The sequence below is a fragment of the Pristis pectinata genome, chromosome 23 (assembly GCF_009764475.1).
Source record: "Pristis pectinata isolate sPriPec2 chromosome 23, sPriPec2.1.pri, whole genome shotgun sequence".
Classification (NCBI taxonomy): Eukaryota; Metazoa; Chordata; class Chondrichthyes; order Rhinopristiformes; family Pristidae; genus Pristis; species Pristis pectinata.
In genome coordinates this window covers 19,355,185-19,376,631 of record NC_067427.1, presented here as the reverse complement: position 1 = coordinate 19,376,631, position 21,447 = coordinate 19,355,185, and the positions used below count along the sequence as shown (strand labels likewise).

General features: G+C 47.0%; 1 protein-coding gene across 3 annotated transcripts in view; it reads left to right on the top strand.

The window, feature by feature from the left end:
• col5a1 (procollagen, type V, alpha 1) overlaps positions 1–21,447 on the top strand; it is a 182,140-nt gene that overhangs the window by 67,510 nt on the left and 93,183 nt on the right. For all 3 annotated transcript variants that reach the window (XM_052037401.1, XM_052037400.1, XM_052037402.1), the window contains exons 5-9: positions 12,347–12,481; positions 14,930–15,067; positions 16,099–16,305; positions 18,717–18,983; positions 19,476–19,532. In XM_052037401.1, coding sequence (XP_051893361.1) covers positions 12,347–12,481; positions 14,930–15,067; positions 16,099–16,305; positions 18,717–18,983; positions 19,476–19,532 — 804 coding nt within the window. The remainder of the gene's footprint in view (positions 1–12,346; positions 12,482–14,929; positions 15,068–16,098; positions 16,306–18,716; positions 18,984–19,475; positions 19,533–21,447) is intronic.

Genomic DNA, 21,447 nt, shown 5'->3' with positions numbered 1-21,447 from the left:
GAAGGGTAGACATTGCTGTAATGTATGAAATATGGCAGTCTATTTGAACACAGCAAGATCAAACAATCAGCAACATGATAATGATCAGATTATTTATTTTGGTGATGGTGGATGGATAAACCAGCCTGTCCTTTTTTGAAAGAGTGCTGTGGGAATGTCCACACCCTCCCTCGCACCCCCTAAGAAGCAGACAGGGCTGTGGTTTAGTTATCTTGCACTTTTTCAGCCTGTTTGTTTTATAAGCCTTCACAAACTTTTAAAAACCAGACGGCCTCAGCTAACTTCTCCACATTAAACCTTTGGCTTCCCACCTTGGTTTCCGAGTATAAATGTTGTTTCAGGAACAAGTTCAACACTGAGTAAAATTGGGCTGATTGGGCAGTGTTGGAAGAAGAGCAAGTGAGTTAACCGTGACTATACTTCTGAAAGTACTTAAGTACTTATTTGGCTGTAAAGTGCTTTGGGACATCCTGAAACTGTGAAGGGTGCTGTCGAGCATCAAAGGCACTACCACAGGATCAAGGATGACTTGCTTCCACTTAAGTTTTGTGGGTTGTGAGGTGGCTGGTGAGGCCAATGTGGGAACCGCAGACTCTGCCGCAGACGGGGCAGGAGGTATCTGATGGGGCAGGTGGGTGGCTGTAAGACAATAAGAACATAAAAAAGAGGCCATTTGGCCCTTCAAGTCTCCTGCACCATTCATCAAGTTCATGGCTGACTCCTACCTCTGCCCTATTTTCCTGCACTATTCCAGTGGTGGCATAATGGGGCAGTGGTTAGGGCTGCTGCCACACAGCTCTGGCAGTTCAGATTCGATCCGGACCTCTCGTGCTGTCTGTGACCATGAAGATTTTCATCAGATGCTGCAGTTTCCTCCCACATTCCAAGGATGTGCTAGGAAGTTAACAGGCTTTTGCAAATTACCTCTAGAGTAGGTGGCAGAAGAATCAGGGTGGGGTTGGTGAGAGAGAATAGGTTACAGGGAAATAATTGGGGCAGTGGGAGTGATGGGATAGCTCTGAGAGCTGGCACGGACTTGATGGGCTGGATGGCCTCCTATGTCATAAAAATTCGACGATCTCAATGAGTGAGCCTCCACAGCCCTCCAGAGTAGAGGCTTCCAAAGATTCACCATCCTCTGAGATTTCTCCTCAAGCCTTTCCCTTATCAGGGACTGAGATCCCCGGATCGACGCTCAGCCAGGGGAAACATTCTCCCTGCATCCGGCCTGTCGAGCCCTGGAAGAGCTTTGTACATTTCATTTATCTAAACTTTAGAGAATACAGTCCCAGGTTACTCAACCTCTCCTCAAACAGCGATCTCACCATCTCTGGAACCAGTTCAGGGAATGTTTGCTGCATTTCTCCCATGGCAAATACATCCTTTTTTAGACAAGGAGACCAAAACTGTACACAATATTCTAGGTGCAGTCTCGCCTGTATAATTGCAGTCACACATCTTTACATCTGTGCTCAAATCCTCTCATAACAAATGTCAACATACCATTTGTCCTCCTAATCATCTGTGGCACCTGTTGGCTTCAGTGACTTGTGTACAAGGACACTTGGGTCCCTTTGAATGTCAGCATTACATACATTAGCATTAAAAAAATCTTCATTTTTCTGTTTTGTGCACTGAAGTGGATAACTTGACATTTTTCCACATTACATTCTTGCCCACTCTCTCGGCTTGCCTCCGTCATCTTGAAGCCCTTTTACATCCTCCTCCTGACTCTCAATACCACCTAGTTTTGAGTCATTTTGTTTCCCGGCCAAATTGTTTGTGAATTGCTACGTCCAAGCGGTGATCCCTGTGGTATGGCACTAGTCAGGCTGAGAAGGATCCATGTATTTCAGCTCTTTGCTTTCTGTCCGATAACCAATTCTCATTCCATGCAGTGTTTCACCTCCAGCTCTGTCAACCACCACCTTGTTGACCAACTTCCTGAGTGAGACCTTATCCAAATACAAGATAAGATAAGACATCTTTATTCGTCACATGTACATCGAAACACACAGTGAAATGCACCTTTTTGCGTGGAGTGTTCTGGGGGCAGCCCGCAAGTGTCGCCACGCTTCCGGCGCCAACATAGCACGCCCACAACTTCCTAACCCGTACGTCTTTGGAATGTGGGAGGAAACCGGAGCACTCAGAAGAAACCCACGCAGACACGGGGAGAACGTACAAACTCCTTACAGATGGTGGCCAGATTTGAACCCGGGTCGCTGGCGTTGTAAAGCTTTACGCTAACTGCTACATTGCTGTGTAGCCACTGATTTCCAGCCAAACCACTACATATATTCTCAAACAACTCCAGTAGGTGAATCAAACATTATTTTCCTTTTATAAATCCATGGTGACTCTGCCCAGACCTATTATTCTTTTCAAGGTGTTCTGCTATTACATTTTTCACTTTAAACTTACTCATCCTGAATGCTCCTTCACCAGTATGTGGTCATGAGTCAGGGATTCCCAGGAATTAGTGGGGATGTTGCATTTATTCAAGAAAGTTTTTGAACATATCCTTGAATCCCTTCCTTGACTGGCCTGCTAATCTCTTCCTGTGGCAAAGCTCAGAACAGGGTGTCTGTTTGGGGTGTCTGGTGTTGGGTAAGCAAATAAAATGGCCTGCCCAATGTACCTGACCAAGCCTAATTACAGCTGCAATTCTGGAGATATTGACCTGGGAGAAGACACTAATGTTGGTTTACTTATCCTTCCAGTGAATTTGGAGCCTTTTGCAGAGATAGTTTTGGCAATACATTTCCAGTACCTTGAGGTGCCTGCTGTATGTGGAGCTGGTCTCAAAAACATATAGGAAGGCAGGGATTACTGCTGCCCACGAGATTTAAGCCGGATCTGAGGATTAATTAACCTATAGAAACTGACCAGAGGGAGGGTAGAAAAGATTTCTCAGATTGATGGACTTTTATAAATTAATGGAGCAGGAAAATGAAGCTGAGGAAGATAATCTTTATCAATGGCAGAGCTGGCTCGAAGGGACTGATGATCTACCTATGGTCCTAATTATATTATGTTCTAATTAGAATGATGCAGTGATGAAAGGCATTAGTTAGATGGAGAGATGAGACAATTTGGATTGTTTCCTTTGAGGAGAGAGGTTAAGAGGAGATTTAATAGAGATGTTCAAAATTCCGTTAGATTATTGTGGAGTGAAAAGGGAGGGACAGTTTCCATTGGCAAAATATATCTGGCTTTAGCAAAAAAGGTTTGTTTTCTGCACTGAATGTTGTTATGATCTGGAATTCCTTCCTGATAGGGTGATGGAGACAGCTTCAATGGTATCATTTGGCTTAGATGTATACTTCAAGGAGAAGTAATCAGCAGGGCTGTTGGGAAAGAGTGCAACTGATTTGGTAACTGGTGCAAGTTCTTGGGGACAAATCGTGCCTCTGTTGTAATGCAGTGCTTCGTGCCAAGCCCATCAGGCCTGGGAGGAGGTGGGTCGTTGGTGAGATCGGTGAGAAGCTCATGCATACTTCTGAAGAAGCCCACACTAAGGAAACAATTTGTTGCCATCTTCCTCCCTAATTTGAGTTTTACTCAAACTGTCATCTGCAATGATTGAATTGTGCAGCTTACTAAGTGTAGCATTAAACATTAGTGTTCCCATAGAGACACTGGCTCCATGCTTATTTCCATTAACCACAAATAGAAGAACTAATTACCAAATTTCATGGGCAAACTCAAACATTCCACAGACCTGCATGAAACTCAAGTCAGCTCCATAAATTTATTCCTCATTGCAGCAAACATTGCAGCCTAAAGCTGAATAATAGCCGGCCTTCAACCTCATTATGTATTACTCCAAGTTGTAAAAAGTCAATAATGGAAACCATTGTATTGGGAGCATTTCTGCATTTAATCCATGGGCTACCTGCCTTGGTGGTATTTAACATGACACTGTAGAGGGAGTGTTACTCTGAAACTAAACATTTTATTTTATTCTCCATTTTTGCCCTGGGACTGTGTGAAAGGACAGCATAGAGAAAGCTTTAGTCTATGCCCAACCCATGCCCTGGAGGTGTTTGATGGGACAGTGCAGAGGGAACTTTACTCTGCATCTGACCCTTGCTGTACTTACCCTGGGAACTTTTGGTGCTGACTCCAACATGAGTTCCTGTATTTTTATTTCATATTTGTCCCATTCTCCTGCTGTGTGTTTCACCTTGTTCAGCATGTGAGTTTTAATGTTCCAGGCTCACTGCAGACTCCACAAAAATGGCAGATATACCTAAAAGAAGCAGGGTTCAGCAACTGGATTAATGCCCCATGACTAATTCTTTGTCGAAGAATTATATTTTGCATTTTGCTTGGAAATAGGAAACTTTTCCTACCATTTTGGAAACTTTTGACAGTCTTGCCAAGACTTTGGAGATTGTTGACAAGGCCACAAAGTCCATAATCTCAGACAAACATAAAACCATGGAGTCAAAAAGAAAATTGAAGAGACAAAAAGAAAATATCATAGTTTCATGTTTTTAAAGGAGTGTGTTTGCTGAAGCAGTTGGCTGGACTCATTGGATCCCTAATTTAGAAATGGACTTTAGGTCAACAGAGATGTTTTTAGTCAGTACTAAAAATAGATACCCTTTAAGTACTAAAAGATATCCACTCCAGTTCAGATAACTCAGTGGTCCCTGTTCCCTGTCCCTCTCTCTAACCTCAATGTGTTCCAGCCAAAGGTGGGATGTTGTCAGCTTGTTTTCAATGACACTTTCCTCCAGGGTTACCATGTGCACACCTGACCTAGAGAGTTATGGATGTGCCCCACTCTAGGACATGTTACCCAGGCTGGGTGTCTGCCCAGCTGCCCAATTTCCCTCTCTTTTCTGTGTGGCACAAGATAGGCAGGTGGCAGACTCTCCAGGTTCCTTATGCAGATAGCCCGGAGAGAGGCTGGGCCTCATCCCCAAGCCATGGAGATCACTCTGTGAAACAAAGACCTCTCTGTTATCTATCTATTTCCATTCTTGTACAATTTAACACTTTACACTCATGGTCTAAATTCCATCCAATCTGTTAAACTCTGATAATCTCTCAATCTGTGTTCAGACAACAGTTGCTTCTGAGGCAACACAGAAAGTGCTGGGGGAGCTCAGCAGGTCAGGCAGCATCCATGGAGGGAAGTGGACAGTCGACTGCCCACTTTCCTCCACAGATGCTGCCTGACCTGCTGAGTTCCTCCAGCGCTTCGTGTATTGCTCCAGATTCCAGTATCTGCAGCCTCCTGTGTCTCCACTTGCTTCTGAGGGCTGAACTGTAAGTGAATGATCAGGACAGACTGACTGTTCGGACCGTTCCTGGTCCTGACACAGTATCAGCCAAACCTTTGTGTACCTGGTAAGAGACTGTTGCAGAGAATGGCACCACTTTGTCCCTTGTGGGCTGGAGAGGGCCCTTGGCTGGATCAGCCCAAGCCAAAGTACATACTGAGATAGCTCTGGGAATCGCTTCAGCATGGTGAGTAGGAGAAATCTAAACCATTCTAATTTCAAGAGTAGCTGCATTAATAAGGTTCCAAATATAGCCGGTTTGGGGAATGAGCTCATTGTGGGTGGAAGGGAGAGAGACACTGCAATAAAAGTCTTTGACTGGTGCACAAACCAGATGAGATTCTATGTATTTTCCATTATTGTAGCATTTTAAAATAAGCTCCAGGGAGTTGTTACTATTCAGATCGGTTGGTTTGCTGTCTTTGAATTTAACCCAAGTTGCCACTGCTCCCAGCAGTCACTGACAGTATATAAGAGGGTAGCTTGCTCACAAGACCTTGCACAACACTGAGACATGAATAACCCTTCCCTTGAAACCTGTTCCTCTGTTCTTGACCCTGTGCATAATATTAAAAAGAGCATCGAGGTCCCGAGGTGCTTCCTGGAGCCTAAATGGAAAAAAACTGATGCAGGGCCCCTGAAGGAGACATTAGAGGGAGGTTATCCAAAGCTTGGACAAAGAGATGGATTTCAAGGAGAGCCCTTGAAGTTGTGAGAGAGGAAAACAGAGGGGTTTAGGGAGGGATTCCAGTGCATTCGTGCAGCTGAAAGTTCAGGAGGTACGAACTGCTGGAGTGCAGAGGCTTCAAATTTCTAGGGCTAGAGGAGGTTACAGAGATTAGGAGTTTATAGGACTGGTTACAGTGATTGGAAGACTTGTAGGACCGGATAAGATTGCAGAGGTAGGGTGGGCTGTAGAGGTGGAGGGAGCCACAGGGATAGCCAGATGATGGTGGGTCCGCTATAAATTTTCTGCTCGAAGATTGGCAGATTTTTCTCAATGATAGATGTGGGACGAGACCGTGAAGGGTGCATACAGTTAGATAACAAATGTATAGGATCTCACTGAATGGCTGATTAGACTCGAGAAATTTAGTCATCTCTTCCACTTCTAATGTTCCTATAAAAGTTGTCCTCCTTGTTGGTTTGTGTTCCACTGCCAATGACTGAGGTCATTGCTACCTTGATTCATTCTTTCAAAACCACTGAGTGAGAGTGCCTCTGCCTCTCTGTAACCTCCCATTGGGCAATGTGGGTGTCACTGGGTGACCAGCCTCTGCAAACCCCTCTCACCCTATCCCACTGAGGCAGGGAAATTGTGGGGCCTTTCCTAAATGCATCACAACAAATGATGTACTCTTGCTGCAGTAGCTGTAACCAGAAAAACAGAGCAGCTAACGTGTGCACAGCAAGACTCCACGAATAGCAATAAGATAATGACCAGAAAATAATTGGTTGAAGAGTTAATATTAGCTCTGGATGCCTGGAGTTGCTGCCTAACTGATATCACTGGGAAACTGGCTGATGGTTGAAGAGTTCAAAGCTTCCTTATTACAACGACTTGCCAAGGCTTCATTAGCTGCCTAAAACCATGATCTCTGCCATCTGGAGGGATAAAGGTCGTGAGATGTCACTTCCTCCAGGTCCCCCAGTGAGCTGCGCAACATTGTGACTTGGAAATATATCACTGCTCCTTCACCATCACTGGGGCAAAACCCAGCAACACGTCGCCTATCAGCAATGTGAGACCACCTCCCCCACACGTACAAGGAGGAGGCCCAAGAAGCAATGAGAGGGAAGCGTCCCACTAGGACAGTACTGGAGCACAGTATTCACCTCGATGCAGAAACCACGAACTCCTGATAGATTAGATCGAAGGCTGGAACATTAAGTAGCTGGGCCAAATGGTCACTGTCTCCTGACACTGAGAGGTGCTTGGAGCAGCCAGTTTAGGAATCAAAAAAACATGTAGTGATGGGACTGAACTAAGCTGAGATGGCCAGGCCTGCCAAATGATGTCAGTTGGCCAACTATCTGCTGCTCAATTTGTTTCCCTTGGAGGCACATGCTGTAAACTGAGTAAACCTCAGCCTGCTAGTGGCTGGTGGTGACTATCATCACTCCTGTCACTGAGTGGACCACATTACGTCAAGCTGTGGTAGTTGTACCGATACAGTCAGCATGGTAGTTCACAGTGACTTGTGCGGGGACTCTGTTCTCGTGATGTTAGTGGAAGGCTCTGGGTCGGGTCACTGCCGACATTCGGCTAAATGTTTTGATATTCTAGAACAATCCCTCCGGGAACTTCAACCTGAGCGCCTTCTCCTGATGTCAGTGGAATCCACCAAACATCTGAGGTGTGCTGGGGTCGAACTCTTGTTGTGTGTAGGGTACAGGCAATTTTTGCTGAACAACCATTTTACCAGGTGAATAAACACTGCAAATTGGCAGCAATATAATTGAAAGCTTAAGAGGACGGCATCCGAGCTAAAAACTGCTGCGGAATTGTTTGCCAAGTATGAACTGGAGCTTAAAGAGGAACAGCTGTGGTTCCAGGTCCTTAGACTCTGTGCCAACCTTCTGACCACTACAAGGCCTGTTTAATTGCTTCAGAATCCTGATCCCAACATCACTCCCAAGAACATCTCTCTCTCTCTCTCTCTCATGTTCTAGTAGGATAGAGATTAAAATCAGATAATGGCAGCTTTTATTATTTCCGTCTTCCTGTGAAATCCAGCAACAAATTTAACAAACAAGTGTTTCCAAAGGTATGATGTCATGGGTGGCGAACCCATGGGGACCCCCTCCCTCCCCCCTGAGGGCTAACTGTAAACAGTCACACATCTGGGAACCCCTGTAAACACTGACACACTCCTGGAAACCCCCTGTAAACACTGACGTACTTTCAGGGAGCCCCTATTAAAACTGACACACTCCTAGGAACCCCCTCTAAACACGGACACACTCCCCCCACCCTGTAAACACTGACACACTCCCAGAGACCCCCTGTAAACACTGACACACTCCTAGGAACCCCCCATAAACTCTGACATACTCCTCCCCACCTCTGTAAACACTGACACACTCCCCCCACCTCTGTAAACACTAACACACTCCTGGGAACCCCCTGTAAACACTGACACATTCTTGGGTACCTCTTGTAAACACTGATGCACTCCTAGGAACCCCCTGTAAACACTGACACACTACCCCCACACTGTAAACACTGACACACTCCCAGGGACCCCTTGTAAACACTGACACACTCCCCCCACACTGTAGACACACACTCCCGGGAATCCCCTGCAAACACTGACACATTCTTGGGTACCTCTTGTAAACACTGACACACTCCTAGGAACACCCTGTAAACACTGACCCACTCCCAGGGACCCCCTGTAAATACTGACACACTCCCCACCCCCACACTGTAAACACTGACCCATTCCCCCCACCTCTATAAACACAAGCACATATCCAGTTATCCAAGACGCTATTAACATTCGGCCAGCTTCTCCCCACATGGAGACAGCTTTCACAGTAACACAGCAAAGGATATACACACGTTAAACGGTGACGAGCTAGAAACAGAGTTGAGCTGAGGGGGCTGGCATTGTGCCAGGCTGGCTGAGGTGGTGATGAGGGTGTTCCGTTATCTCTGCTCCACGTGTGGGAGACTGAAGTGGAGTCCCTGGGAGGACGTTTACTGAAGAACGTGCCTGGCATTAGTTGCGGTTTCATCACATTCTGGCAACCCTGGATACCAAAGCATTTGTCACATTTTCCAAGACTGGCTCACCTGATTATCCAACCTACTGTGCACATGACCACCAAAGCACCAGCTACTGTTCATTCTGCAATGGTACATCAAGCTCTACACTCAGCTGATGCGCTTCTCTCTTGTGAGATTTTGTCTCACACCACAAAAAAAGAGAAAGCCAGACATTTCTCAATCTTAGACAACTTATTTCCAGCAACAGTTAAACCTGACATACAGGTCAGTAACGACTCTTTCCAAACCTGACGTCAACCCCAGGGGAGGAGGGACTGTATTCCCACTAAATATTTCAGAGCTTCAACCTGAACTTTGCAGTTCCAATACAGCAATTCAACTGTGACTGGCTGCTGGTTGCTTCAAGATTTTTGCTCTTAAAGGAACATAGTTCCATTTTAGCAGCAGAACGGTTCCTTGTATGTTATCAGGTTTAATGCTTTATAAAATATATGCATCATCTTACTCGTCATGAACAGTACCATTGAGCATTTATTAGTAATAATTATTTTCAAAGATATAAATGTTTTAAAGCAAAGTATGTTGACGTTCTTTGACCAACATGTTGATTATCTGTACCAGACCAAGTCTGGTTCTTCCAAGTGTGCACAGTTTCCGAGGGAGGAGCCTGACTGCGTTTAGATGCAAGTTTATTTTACATGGTGCATGGTTTTAATTGCATCTCCGCGGTTCTTGCACAAAGTTCCTCCCCATCTGTTTCCACACCATGGAAATGCATTTGTTACTTTGAATGCCATAGTTTACTGTGGGATTTTGAGCTACTTAGGTCAGTCATCTTTCTTCCTTTCGCCAGTCCCTCCCTTTGCCTTTGACTCTTTCTCACTCTCCCTCTATCCTCTCTCCTCTTATTGTCTGCTCTTTCTGTACCCTCTTCCCTGTTCTCGATCCCTCTTTTGATCATTTTCTGTTCTCCATTTGCTCCTGCCCCCAGCTTTACCATCTTCCCTCTCATTCTCTTTACAGCCCATCTTCTGCCACAGTGCTCTCCGGCATTTGTCCCCCCATCACCTCTCTCACCACACTCTCCACACTTTCCCATCTCACCCCCTCTTTTGCCTCTGCACTCTCTTTCTCACTTCCTGCTCTCTCTCTCTCTCTCTCCCCCCTTCACCACCACATCTGTCCATCTCCTTCTCTGCACTTGCTTTCTCCTCCTCCAGCGCTCCCCTCCACCTATCTTTCCTCCTCTCCATCCCCCCATCAGCTTTTCATTTCTTGCCCTGTGCGTGTTGTCGTTTGGCCTTTCACATGGAACCAATTGCTTTGATCATTGCATGTCCCAATATATACAGATAAAACAATGATAAATTAGCATTAAATATTCTGAAAAGAATTCTGGAGAAGAACCAGAATTTGACGATTCCAACCCCAGTTCACTAGCGAGCCACATCAGCAAGATGACGATTTGCATCAGTGTCAGGCACCCAGCCAAGTAGCCATCACTCCCACGGTGGGGAATCACACTGAGGATTCAGGGAGGGAGCTGCATAGACCAGAGGATCTTGAGCTTGCAGAGAGTTGCTCCAGAGTGTTGAGGACAGCAGGGACCAGAGTGCTTTGATAAGGCAGAGGTGCAGATCAGATGTTGGGACAGGTTTTGACTGCAGGCTGCAGCTGTTGCTGTGATCTTGCTTAGACATGCTCGGTCTGTGCTCACAGCTCCTTTCAGGTTGCCTAAATGAGATGTTTATAATCAGCAGCTGCACAGCATCAGTGTTGTCTGAAGCCCATGGACGTGTCAGCCTCTACTTGGGGGGTCTTGTTTAAAGAGAATATATAAAAAATAAATCCTTGTTATCAGACAGGAAGCTGGAGAAGGGGGAGGGTAAGGCTTGTGTAACATGGAACAAAATGTCCAGCATGGGAGGGGGACTATCAGCATAGAGAGGTGCCAACACTAGTCAGAGTGCAGCACTCCCTCAGTGCTGCCCCTCTGACGGTGCAGCACTCCCTCAGTACTGCCCCTCTGACAGTGCAGCACTCCCTCAGTACTGCCCCTCTGACAGTGCAGCACTCCCTCAGTACTGTCCCTCTGACAGTGCAGCAGTCCCTCAGTACTGCCCCTCTGACAGTGCAGCACTCCCTCAGTACCAGCCCTCCAAAAGTGTGGAGTGTCTCACAACTTTGACAGTGCAACACCCAACACTGCCTCCCCAACAATCCAGCTCTTCCTCCAGCAGTGATGCACTCCCTTAGAATCACTTGTTCCACCATGCAGACCCTCCTTCGCACAAAGATTTCCAGCACAAATTACATGCCAAAGTCTCTGGAAACAGGTTTAGAACCCACTCTGCAGGCCTTCCAACTGTGCCAAGAGAGGCATCCTTGGCCACTGCTGTCAATTGGAATTGGAGAAGCAGCTCTCCAGCACCTCCTAGGGAGCAAATTTGAAATGACAGCAGCAAGTCACTGCAGGTCTGTGTTCCGGGAGAGTGACCGCTAAGGTGACTGAAGAGGATGAACGGGGCGGGAAGAGTGTTGAACTGGCTTTTTTTAAAGGTTTCATATGAGGGAAGGATCTGGTTACTTTACGCTCTATGTCCCTATACAGCATACTTTATTCAGCATTCACCTTGAGATTAGAACTGGTTTGAACAACAATCAGTGGCTAAAATTATGAGCATTGCTGATGTTTGATCTCAGCCCTAAAGCTCCTTCTTCAAGATTACTTGGCAGGCTCTGATTCAACGACAACTACAACAACAACTTGCATGCATGCGGCTTCTTAATGTAGCGATAGGTCTTCGACTGCGTTTTCAGACAAAGTCTGACAGGAAATGAAAATAAAATAAAAGCTGCATATGCTGGAAGTCCTAAATAAAATCAGAAATTGCTGGAAACACTCAGCTGGTCAGGCAGCGTCTGTGGAGAAAGAGACAGAGCTAATGTTTCAGGTAGACACCCTTCATAAAGCAGAATGCTGAGCTTATCTTGTTCTTTCAGGAATGGAATTAGGAAACACTTCTGCATACAGAGGATGTTTGAAAGTTGGAATTCTCTTAATGATTGGCAGTTGTTCCTTACCACTCTGAGGCTGAGACATATTTTGTGACTAAAACTGTAAAGGATTCTGGAGGAGAGCTGGGTATCTGGAATTAGGCCAAAGTGCAACCATGATCTCATTGAATGGAAGACCAGGTATCTGGGGTTAAAAGACCTCAGCTTTTTCAGAAGGAAAGTCGTTGATGACTATTGATGGAAGGTTAGCCACGTTTTGGATCTGTTGTGATCAATGTCATCTGCTTTCTTCTTACAGGGCGATATCCAGCAACTCTTGATCATACCTGACCACAGAGCAGCGCATGACTACTGCGAACACTATAGCCCTGACTGTGACACCCCACTCCCCGAATCACCACAGTCTCAAGATCCCAACGTTGACGACTTTGACGTAAGTACCTCCCAGAATCCTGCAGATGTGGGAAATCCTAAATGCAAACAGAAAGTGCTGGAGGTACTCAGCAGGTCGGGCAGTGACTGTGGAGAAAGGAACAGGCTGAGTGATTCAGGCTGATTGCCTGTCAGTACCTCTGACCTAGAACTGATGTTGTTGGTCTTGCATTGGGGTCATTGGGCAATCTCCCACGACTTCAGGTGAAGAGTCCTCCAGTATCCCAGCAACCTGGAGGGACCTTCTGATGGGTTTGCTGACTCTGAGTTGGGCATATCCCAAGATCATTTGTCATATGACCTTGTACATCATCAGCACTGCCCCACACTCTCACCATTGGCAGGCCAACATATCCAATACAGCTGTAGTGAAAATTCTTCCAATACCCCATTTTACCATGGCCAACAGAAAAACAGAAAGTCTCTCTATCTAGTTCATGAATTTTTCCTTGAAGTCAGAGCTCAAAATTTTACAACTATTAAAGCCAAAGAAATGAAAAAAAAGCTACATTTTGGTTAATGCCCAATAACCTTCCTCCTGGGTTGTTTGCAGCTATTTCAGGAGATTTCAGACCAATGCTGGGATTGTAGTTGGTGCCCCTACCATACTGGGTACTCCAGTGCCAGGGGAATGGGGTGGTTCTTGTACTGAGTCATGAAGACCAGGGATTTCCCGGTCTCGGTCACACATTGTAATTACACCTCAAATTCAAGCCTGCTGGCAGTCAGTGATCCTGGAGCAGAAATTCAGCATAGTCCTGGTGGTTTTTTGGGATGTAAAATCTCAGTCACGTGCAAGCGTGCTGAGGTTGGAGGAAGTGGGAGCTGATTCCCAAGACTCTGATTGATGTTGCCTGTCCCATTTTTAAGAGTTGTAAACCCACCCTGGAGAAATGTATGCCATCTTTTCCATCCCATAGCATTTTTATACTAATAAACAAAAGTACTTGAAGGAAGTGTAAGAGACAAGCACACCCATTTTATTTTGAAGCTCTTCTGATTTTACTTTGCACTCAACAGTGTCCTGTAACTTGCTCCTTATTTTCTGGAGATTAGGGGCAATCGTGGCTCATTGACAAGCTGTGGGAAGGGGTTGGGTCGGTCAGGGAGTCCCTCCCTTTGACAGGGTCTCCTTCTAGGCACTGAGGTTCTCCAGTTTGCTTTTACTGCCCTGCTCTGGCTCCTTGAGAGAGGGAGAGAGAGTGATTGACCTCTCAGTGATCCCTCCACGTGTAATCGTCACATTCCATCAGCTTGGTTTGTCTCACAGTGTTTACAGAGAGGGGAACTTTTGAAAATGCTTTGTGTAAATATTTAGGGCCATTCCTATGAGCCTCCTGTCAGTCTCAAGTAAAGACTGAAAGTCCATAAAGAAATTATTGTTCAGAATGGAGATCAACACTAAATATCATCAACGATGATTTATTGGCCTAAAGTGGGAAAAATAGTGACTGATTTGCAAGACCCAGTCTTGAACATATGGTTGTCTGTCTAGCTGCTTGGCTACTTGGAAGTGCTTCATGTGCAGACTGACGGGTTGTTCCAGATCCTGATTCTTCTCAAAGGGACAACTGGAGTCCGACTGGAAACTTAAAGGTTCAAAGCAATGGAATAATTCTCTGCAGTTTAAAGGAGCCAAGATTGTTCTTCGTGGCTTCAACATTGCAGGCTCCTGCAGCCACCTGCAAACCCTCCCTTCACTCTGCAGATCCTTCCCCCAATTCCCTGATCTCCTTCCCTACAGACTCCCCATTCCCTTTCTTTGCCCACTTCCCTTTCCCCCTCGCTGTTTTGGTTCTGCTCCCCTCTCCCCGGTTCCCATTTTACCCTCTCATTCCCCTTCTCCCCAAGCCCACCTCCTTCCCTCCCCTTTCCCTTCCCACCCCTCAAGTGAACCTCTGTCCCTGCCTGGTTGATGCCTGAGGTTGTCTAGATTAATCTGAGCACTCTCTGGGATGAGTATGGAGGGGTGAGCATATCCCTATGTCAGGGTATCTAGGCCCTATTGAATCCCACAAACTAATTGGCAAATTTATTTATGTTACTCCTCCTGTGCATTTAACCCCCTCCTGTGCTTTCTATCTTGCCGATCATATACAGTGATGAAGCTTGGGAATTCTTAGGTCTGGGTTCAGGTCATTGTGTCTTAGCCCAGAGTAAGGTTTAAGGATAGTTTGGAGAAGTTTTTAAAGGAATGTTTGGACATGGAGACCAAGGAGGATGAACCCAAGCTGGGCTTGTGGGGCTGGATTAGCTGCTTCGCTTTCACCAGTCCAGGTTCACACACCCCACTCTTGGTCCCCTTCCCTCCACCCCTCGCAGTCTCAGTTCTCCTCCCTTCTCCCACTCACTCCCCTTCTCCCCAGGCTGGTCAGCCTCAGAGGATGTGGATGAAAAGCTGGCAGCCCGTACTCCTCAACCAACAAGTGGTGTTGTGCTTTGTTTGCAGCCTGTGGAGGACAGTTACTATTACGAATATCCTTATTATGAAGAATTCCCAGACGACTATACGGATAAGCCCACTGAAAAATTGCCAGAGTACGGAGAGCAGATCACCGGTCCTATCACCGCAGTACCAGATCAACAAGTAAGTTGTGGATTTTGGGCAATGGGGCAGTGGAATTGTAGGGATTTTGGGCACAGGGACGGTGGGATAACGGAACATTGGGACAGAAAGGCAGTGGGATAATGGGGCAGTGGGATAATGGGGCAGTGGGATAATGGGGCAGTGGGATAATGGGGCACAAGGCAGTGAGATACGGGGACTTTTGGGGAATTGAAGCATCAGAGAACAGTGGGCTAATGGGACAATAGGGATTGGGGCAACTGGACTAGTGCCCGAATGGGGCCTTGGGGAATTGTGGCATGGGGTAGTGGGTATATGGGTGCAGGGGAATGGGATAATGGATCATTGGGAGGTTAGGGCGTGTGGGAAATGGGATTGTGAGGAATTAGCGGCTTGGGAGACTGGACGTTGTTCTAAATGGGCCTTTGGTAATTAGGCAGAAGGGAATCAGGATAATGGGGCAGTGGGGACTGGGGCACAGGGGCAGCCGATAATAGGGCATTGGGGGACTGGAGCACTGGGGTGAAGCAGGGTCAGAAGGATAATGGGGTAGTGGGGACTGGGGCACCATGGTCTTCGGGCACAGTGGAGGGGGCCAGTGAGGGACTGGGGCAGGGCAGTAGGATGGGGGTAATGGGGACAGGCATAGGACACTAGAGGACGAGGACGGTGGGGAGACAATCAGTGGGAAACTGGAGCACTGGCCCAGTAGGGTCTAGGGTAGTAAGACACTAGGGCAGTAGGCACTGGGATAGTAAGATTGGTGGGGTGCTGGTGTATTGGGGGGCACGTGGGAAATGTGATGGAGTGGGCTAGGATGATGGGATATAGAGACAGTGAAGTGGTGAGTATATGAAGGTGTCACAAGAGAAAGGGGAAGTGTGGTGGTGGGACTGGGGCAGTGGGCCTCTGGGGTGGTGGGGCAGATGATCAGTCAGCAGTGAGGGCTGAAGTGGTGGGGTGCATTGCAGAGAGGCATGGAGAAAAGTGGAACAAACAGAGCAGAACGAGGCCAATGAGGCTCCAATAATGTGTCTAACATTAATTAATAGGAGAGCCAGACTGAAAGGACGGAAGACGTGTTTGAGGAAATCACGATGACCCTCCCTGAAACCACACCTGCGGAATACCCCACAGTGGAAACGGGCTACTATGATAATTATGGAGATGAATATTATTACCCAGACTTGTCAAGCACAGATAAGACATTAGACAAAGAGGATGTTCTCGTGACTTCAGGGCAAGAATTCGATAATGAGGTAGAGTATCAGTGTACGTGAGCCCATGTGTGGACATTAAGCCCTGTCTTTTGACCAGTGTCCTTCCCTGCACTCCAGAAGATATTGGTCATTCCTGGGTTCTGGATTTCATAGGTACTACATAGCCGTCTGGTAACCTTCTCCCTGAGCTACTGTTGGCTACTATTTGACTGTCAAACCTGCTCCTGTGCAGTAACAGGTATGCAGAGCCCTGGTGAGGTACTGAGCATAGAACAGAACAGCACAGTAACAGGCCCTTCAGCCCATGATGTGCTGAACTAATTAACCTGGTAATTAAATGTCTAACAACTTAATCCCTTCTGCCTACACAATGTCCATATTCCTCCATTCCCTGCACATTCACGTGCCTAGCTAAGAGCCCCTTAAACATCTCTATTGTATTTACCACCACCACCACCCTTGGCAGCTCATTCCAGACACCCACCGCTCTCTGTGTAAAAAAAAATTGCCTTTACATCTCCTTTGAACTTACCCCCTCTCACCTTAAACACATGCCCTCTGGTATTAGACATTTCAACCCTGGGAAAAAGGTACCAGCTGTCTACTCTGTCTGTGCCTCTCATAATCTTACAAACCTCTATCAGGTCTCCCCTCAGCCTCCGCTGCTCTGATTTCTAGGCAGTGTGCCTCAGGCAGGGAGTGTTGGCATCATAACCTACGGTGCAGTGGGATTCACCAGAGGAATGAAACATTGCCTGGGATGGTATGTCTCAGTTCTGAGGAGAGGCTGGATAGGCTGTGTTTGTCTTGGAGTGGAGGAGACTGGGTGGAGGTGGGGCGGGGGGGTGGGGGGAGTGTGAGGGGGAGGCATCTGGTGGAGGTATATGAAATTATGAGAGACAAAGACAGGCTAAGGAAACTTTGCCCCATGGTAGAGGTATCTAATACCAGAGGGCATAGGTATAAGGTGAGGAGTAAGAGGGGATCCAAAGAGGAACTTTCTCCCACAGAGAGTGGCTGCAATCTGGAGCACACTGCCTGAGGCAGGTACCTCACAGCATCAAGAAGCATCTGGATGAGTAGTTGAATCACCAAGGCATTGAAGGCTGCAGACCGAGTGCTGGAAAGTGGGATCAGTATGGATGGGTATTTGATGGTCAGCATGGTGGTGGTGGGCCGAGTGGACACTCTGACAATGATTCTCTGCAGGAACATGAGGGTTGAGTGATGAGAAGAATTCACAAAGGTTGAACTTGTACTCCCCGAGTGTGTATTAAGGGGTAATCCAATGCAAGTATTTAAGATGATTATAGTGGATGAAGAGGAGCTGTTTTCTCCAGTGTGACAGTCTGTTAAGAAGCTTTTCATCACACAGAGTGGGTGGAAATCTGGAATTCTCCTTCATTGCTGCTGAGAATGGGAGGCAGTAGAACATTTCAGAGCTTGGACAGATAGCATTTTGTTAGCTGAGGGTGTTAAGGGTTACAGAACCAAGGCGTACAGAGGGAGTGAGAAACAGATTGGCCTGAATGCTGGGACTGGCTTCAGGGGCTGAATGGCTTCTGCTGTCCTTGCTGTTTCCTCTGCTGATTGCAGCTGGACCTTATGGTCTGGAGTTTTGCCTGTGATCCATCGAGAGCCTCTGTCGCTTATGTGGGTGCATCTTTTGTCTTCCCTTGTGTGGATCCATTTTGGGGTGTGGCACAGGAAGGCTCTATAGTAGTGAGAATACTAGTGTACCGGTTAAATTATTGGATCATTAATCCAGAGGCAAGGACAGTTCAGAGAACAACAGTTTAATTTGCACCAAGGTATCTGGTCAGTAAAGGTCACCATGATGTGGTGTGATTGTTGGCTTATCAACAACACGAGAAGAAACCTGGTTCCCTGACTGGTGTAGTCCTCTAACATGGCCCAGCAAGCCACACATTTGTTTCCAACCACAGTGTCGGAGAGTCATAGAGTGACAACAGTGAGCTCCAGATCTCACAGCATTGTGGAAGTACCTTCACCACGACAGCTGCAGGGGTTCAAGGGGTGGCCAACCTTTGGAAGTAAAACCTTTGGTGGACAGTAAATGCAATACCCACGTTCTACTCTTGCCCTCTGGAGAAAGGCTTAGGTTTTCACCAGAAATTGCATGAGATACTCAGCTGGTCAGGCAGCATCTATGGAGAGCTTGCTGCATTTTGTTTTGGGGGTTTTAAACAACCTGACTTTCTTTGATTTTATATTTACAGGGTAAAAATTATATTTAACCCCTTTTGTGGACATCATAATTCTGGAAATCCAAAAGTTTAAACAATGCACTCAATAGGCAGGAAAGAGGTGGCATATTTAAACTTAGGGGCAAGGGCAGTCTGCATGGTCAATATCTTGTTCCATCAACTGCCAACCACTTCTTAGTCCAGGGATCTTTCACTAATGATCCATCTTCCTTCCATTCAAAGACGAGCCACACCTTGGAGAGGAGGGTATTCAGCCCTAACGATTCTGCGTATGAAGAAAATCCTGAGCATACAATTGAGATTGTCGAGGAAGCAATACCTGGTCAAGGAGCAACAACCGAGGACAAGTTCAACGTAACAACGATCAATGAAGAAGATCCCAACACATACTTTGATGAATATGAAGTTTACTATGATTATGATGATGATGTTACTGAAACAGATATTGGCCGTGGCTCACCAGCCATTACTGACTTTGACCAAGGCAGGGTGAGTTACTGCTCAAACCGAAAACCTTGCTCTTCCTGGTGAATCACTTTTAGCACTTCCTTGCCTTTCTGAGTCTTTGTAACCGCCATCCTCCCAAACCCTTCACCCTTCCACACGTCCTCACCATGCTGAGACAGATCCAGTGTAACATTGAACACCTTTCCCAGGACGTCAGAGTGGGGGCTGCCCTATCTCCCCCAGCCCTATGGCTTTTAAACTCAAGGTCAGTATCAGCTAAGCAACTGCTGGTAGTTGTACTTCTCTGAGTCATGAGCAGAACATGCAGTTATCGAAGCTGTGCTGTAATTGTCCATCAAGGACGGATACCCGCCCTTCAAATCCTATCAAGGATTGTTTGATGGGTGTGGGTAGAGGGAGCTTTGCACTATTTTACCTGATATTGATATTATTCCTTGTACTTAAGTCCAGCCCCTAATTCATTAGCATGACGTAGTGGTCAAATTAACTTGTTATTTTCTTTGTAATTTCCAGGGCGAAGGTTTGAGAGGCGAGAAGGGTCAGAAGGGGGAGCCAGCCATCATTGAACCTGTGAGTACAGACACTGTGCTGAAGCTTGCTGTGGTATGTCCTGCACTGTCTGTAGGTGGGGTTAGGTATCAAAGGAGTTTCTGCCTCACCCATGACAGGTTATGTTGGAGGTGTTGCATATCAAGAGACTCCCTCGTTCCGTCCCTCCCACCTCTGCACCTGGAGCATCCTGAGAACCTGTGGGATAGTGACCAGAGCTTCATCCCACTGTGATCGTGGTGCAAGGTGCCGTCGCTTGTGCAGTCAGGTGTCTGTCCTGGCAACTTGCAGTGGAGATTGGACCAGAGACTTGAAACCATCATTGTGCAGTAGCTGGGGTGCAAGCCAACGGGCACTGTTACCTGCCCACCCACCCTGTCGCTGGGTCCTGACTGCCCTTGTTGCAGCCTGGGCCCCCACCTCGAGCTGGGAGGGGAGATGAGACTCTTAAGGCACTGGAGAGTGAAAATCAAAAGAACTACAGATGCTGGAAATCTGAAATAAAAACAGAAATTGCTGGAAACACTCAGCAGGTCAGGCAGCATCTGTGGAAAGAGAAACAGGGTTAACATTTCAGGTTGCTCTGATGAAGCGTACAGAAGCATTTCCTAATTTTGTTGCAGAAAATGCTGGAACCATGCAGCCTTCTGTTTGACGAAGGATCTTCAGCCTGAAACATTAACTGTGTTTCTCTTCTCACAGATGCTGCCTGACCTGCTGAGTGTTTCTGGCATCTTCTGTTGTACTCTGGATTGCGTTGGCTTCTGGATGAGGTGTCGGTTCTGATGTTGTATCTGGTGGAACCTCAGTAGAACTGAAAGAGGGCCACACTTTGGTGTGGCATTCTTTCAGATAGAGCTATCAGGAGGAGGAAGGGCTTTGAGGCAGGGCAACTGCTCCCCTGACAGAGGGTGGAAAGCAGTAGGCCCTGAGCTGCAGGCACTTCAAGGGCAGTAGCAGCACACTCAATGGTTATTCTCAAAAGGGAGTTGATAAATATTTGAAAATAAAAGTCTGCAGGTCTATAAGAGCTGGTGAGAGCTGTATAAAAGAGCCAGCACAGCCACTATTAGCTGAATGACTGCCTTCTGTGTAGTAGAGTTCTGTAATTCGATATTGTGGTACAGACTCCATGCTGAGAGCTGAGGGTGAATGATGTGCAGGCAGAGGGACTTCAGGAGAAAGAGGGGTCTGCTCTCGGGAGGGAAGCAGCAATATTGTCCTGGTTGTTGGCTGTAGCCTCTACCACCATCCAGAGAATGGAGGCTGTAACTCCATTCAGAGCCTTGTGTTCAGCTTTGGGCATCACCTTCAGGAAGGAGATATTGCCCTGGGAAGAGATCTAGTTCAGCCTCACCAGAGCAGCACCAGAGGTCAAAGGATTATTCATGGGATTGGTTGCAGAGACGAGAGACTGCGGATGTTGGAGTCTAGAGTTAAAAACAAACCGCTGGAGGAACGCAGCGGGTCAGGCGGCATCTGTGGAGGGAAATGGACAGTCGACGTTTCGGGTCGAGACCCTTCATCTGGACTGGCACTTCATCTGCATCCTTCATCGTCCCAGTCCTGCAGACGGTGGAGGTTTGTTGAGTGAGGTGGTAAATGGAGATAAGACAGAAGTCAACCTCGTGTAGTTAGTGGGGTTGGGGGGCTGAATGTTTTCCACCCACTGCCCCCTTTGCCCTGACGTGCCACAGAGGACATGACACACTGTCAATGGTGAAACCAAGGCTGCTTCATCCACAGGCAAACCGGCCAATCACCCTTTGTGCCTCCACTTTGCCCCCTGCCCTTTAGAGTGCCCCCTGGCAAAAGAACTGGTAACTGGAGCTCCCTTACTCCCCCTTACTCTACCTCTGAGACCAACAGCCCCTATAACAGGCTGGGGACCTCTGAACATGCAAGGAGTGACCTGGAGGTCTTGGCAAGGTTGCTT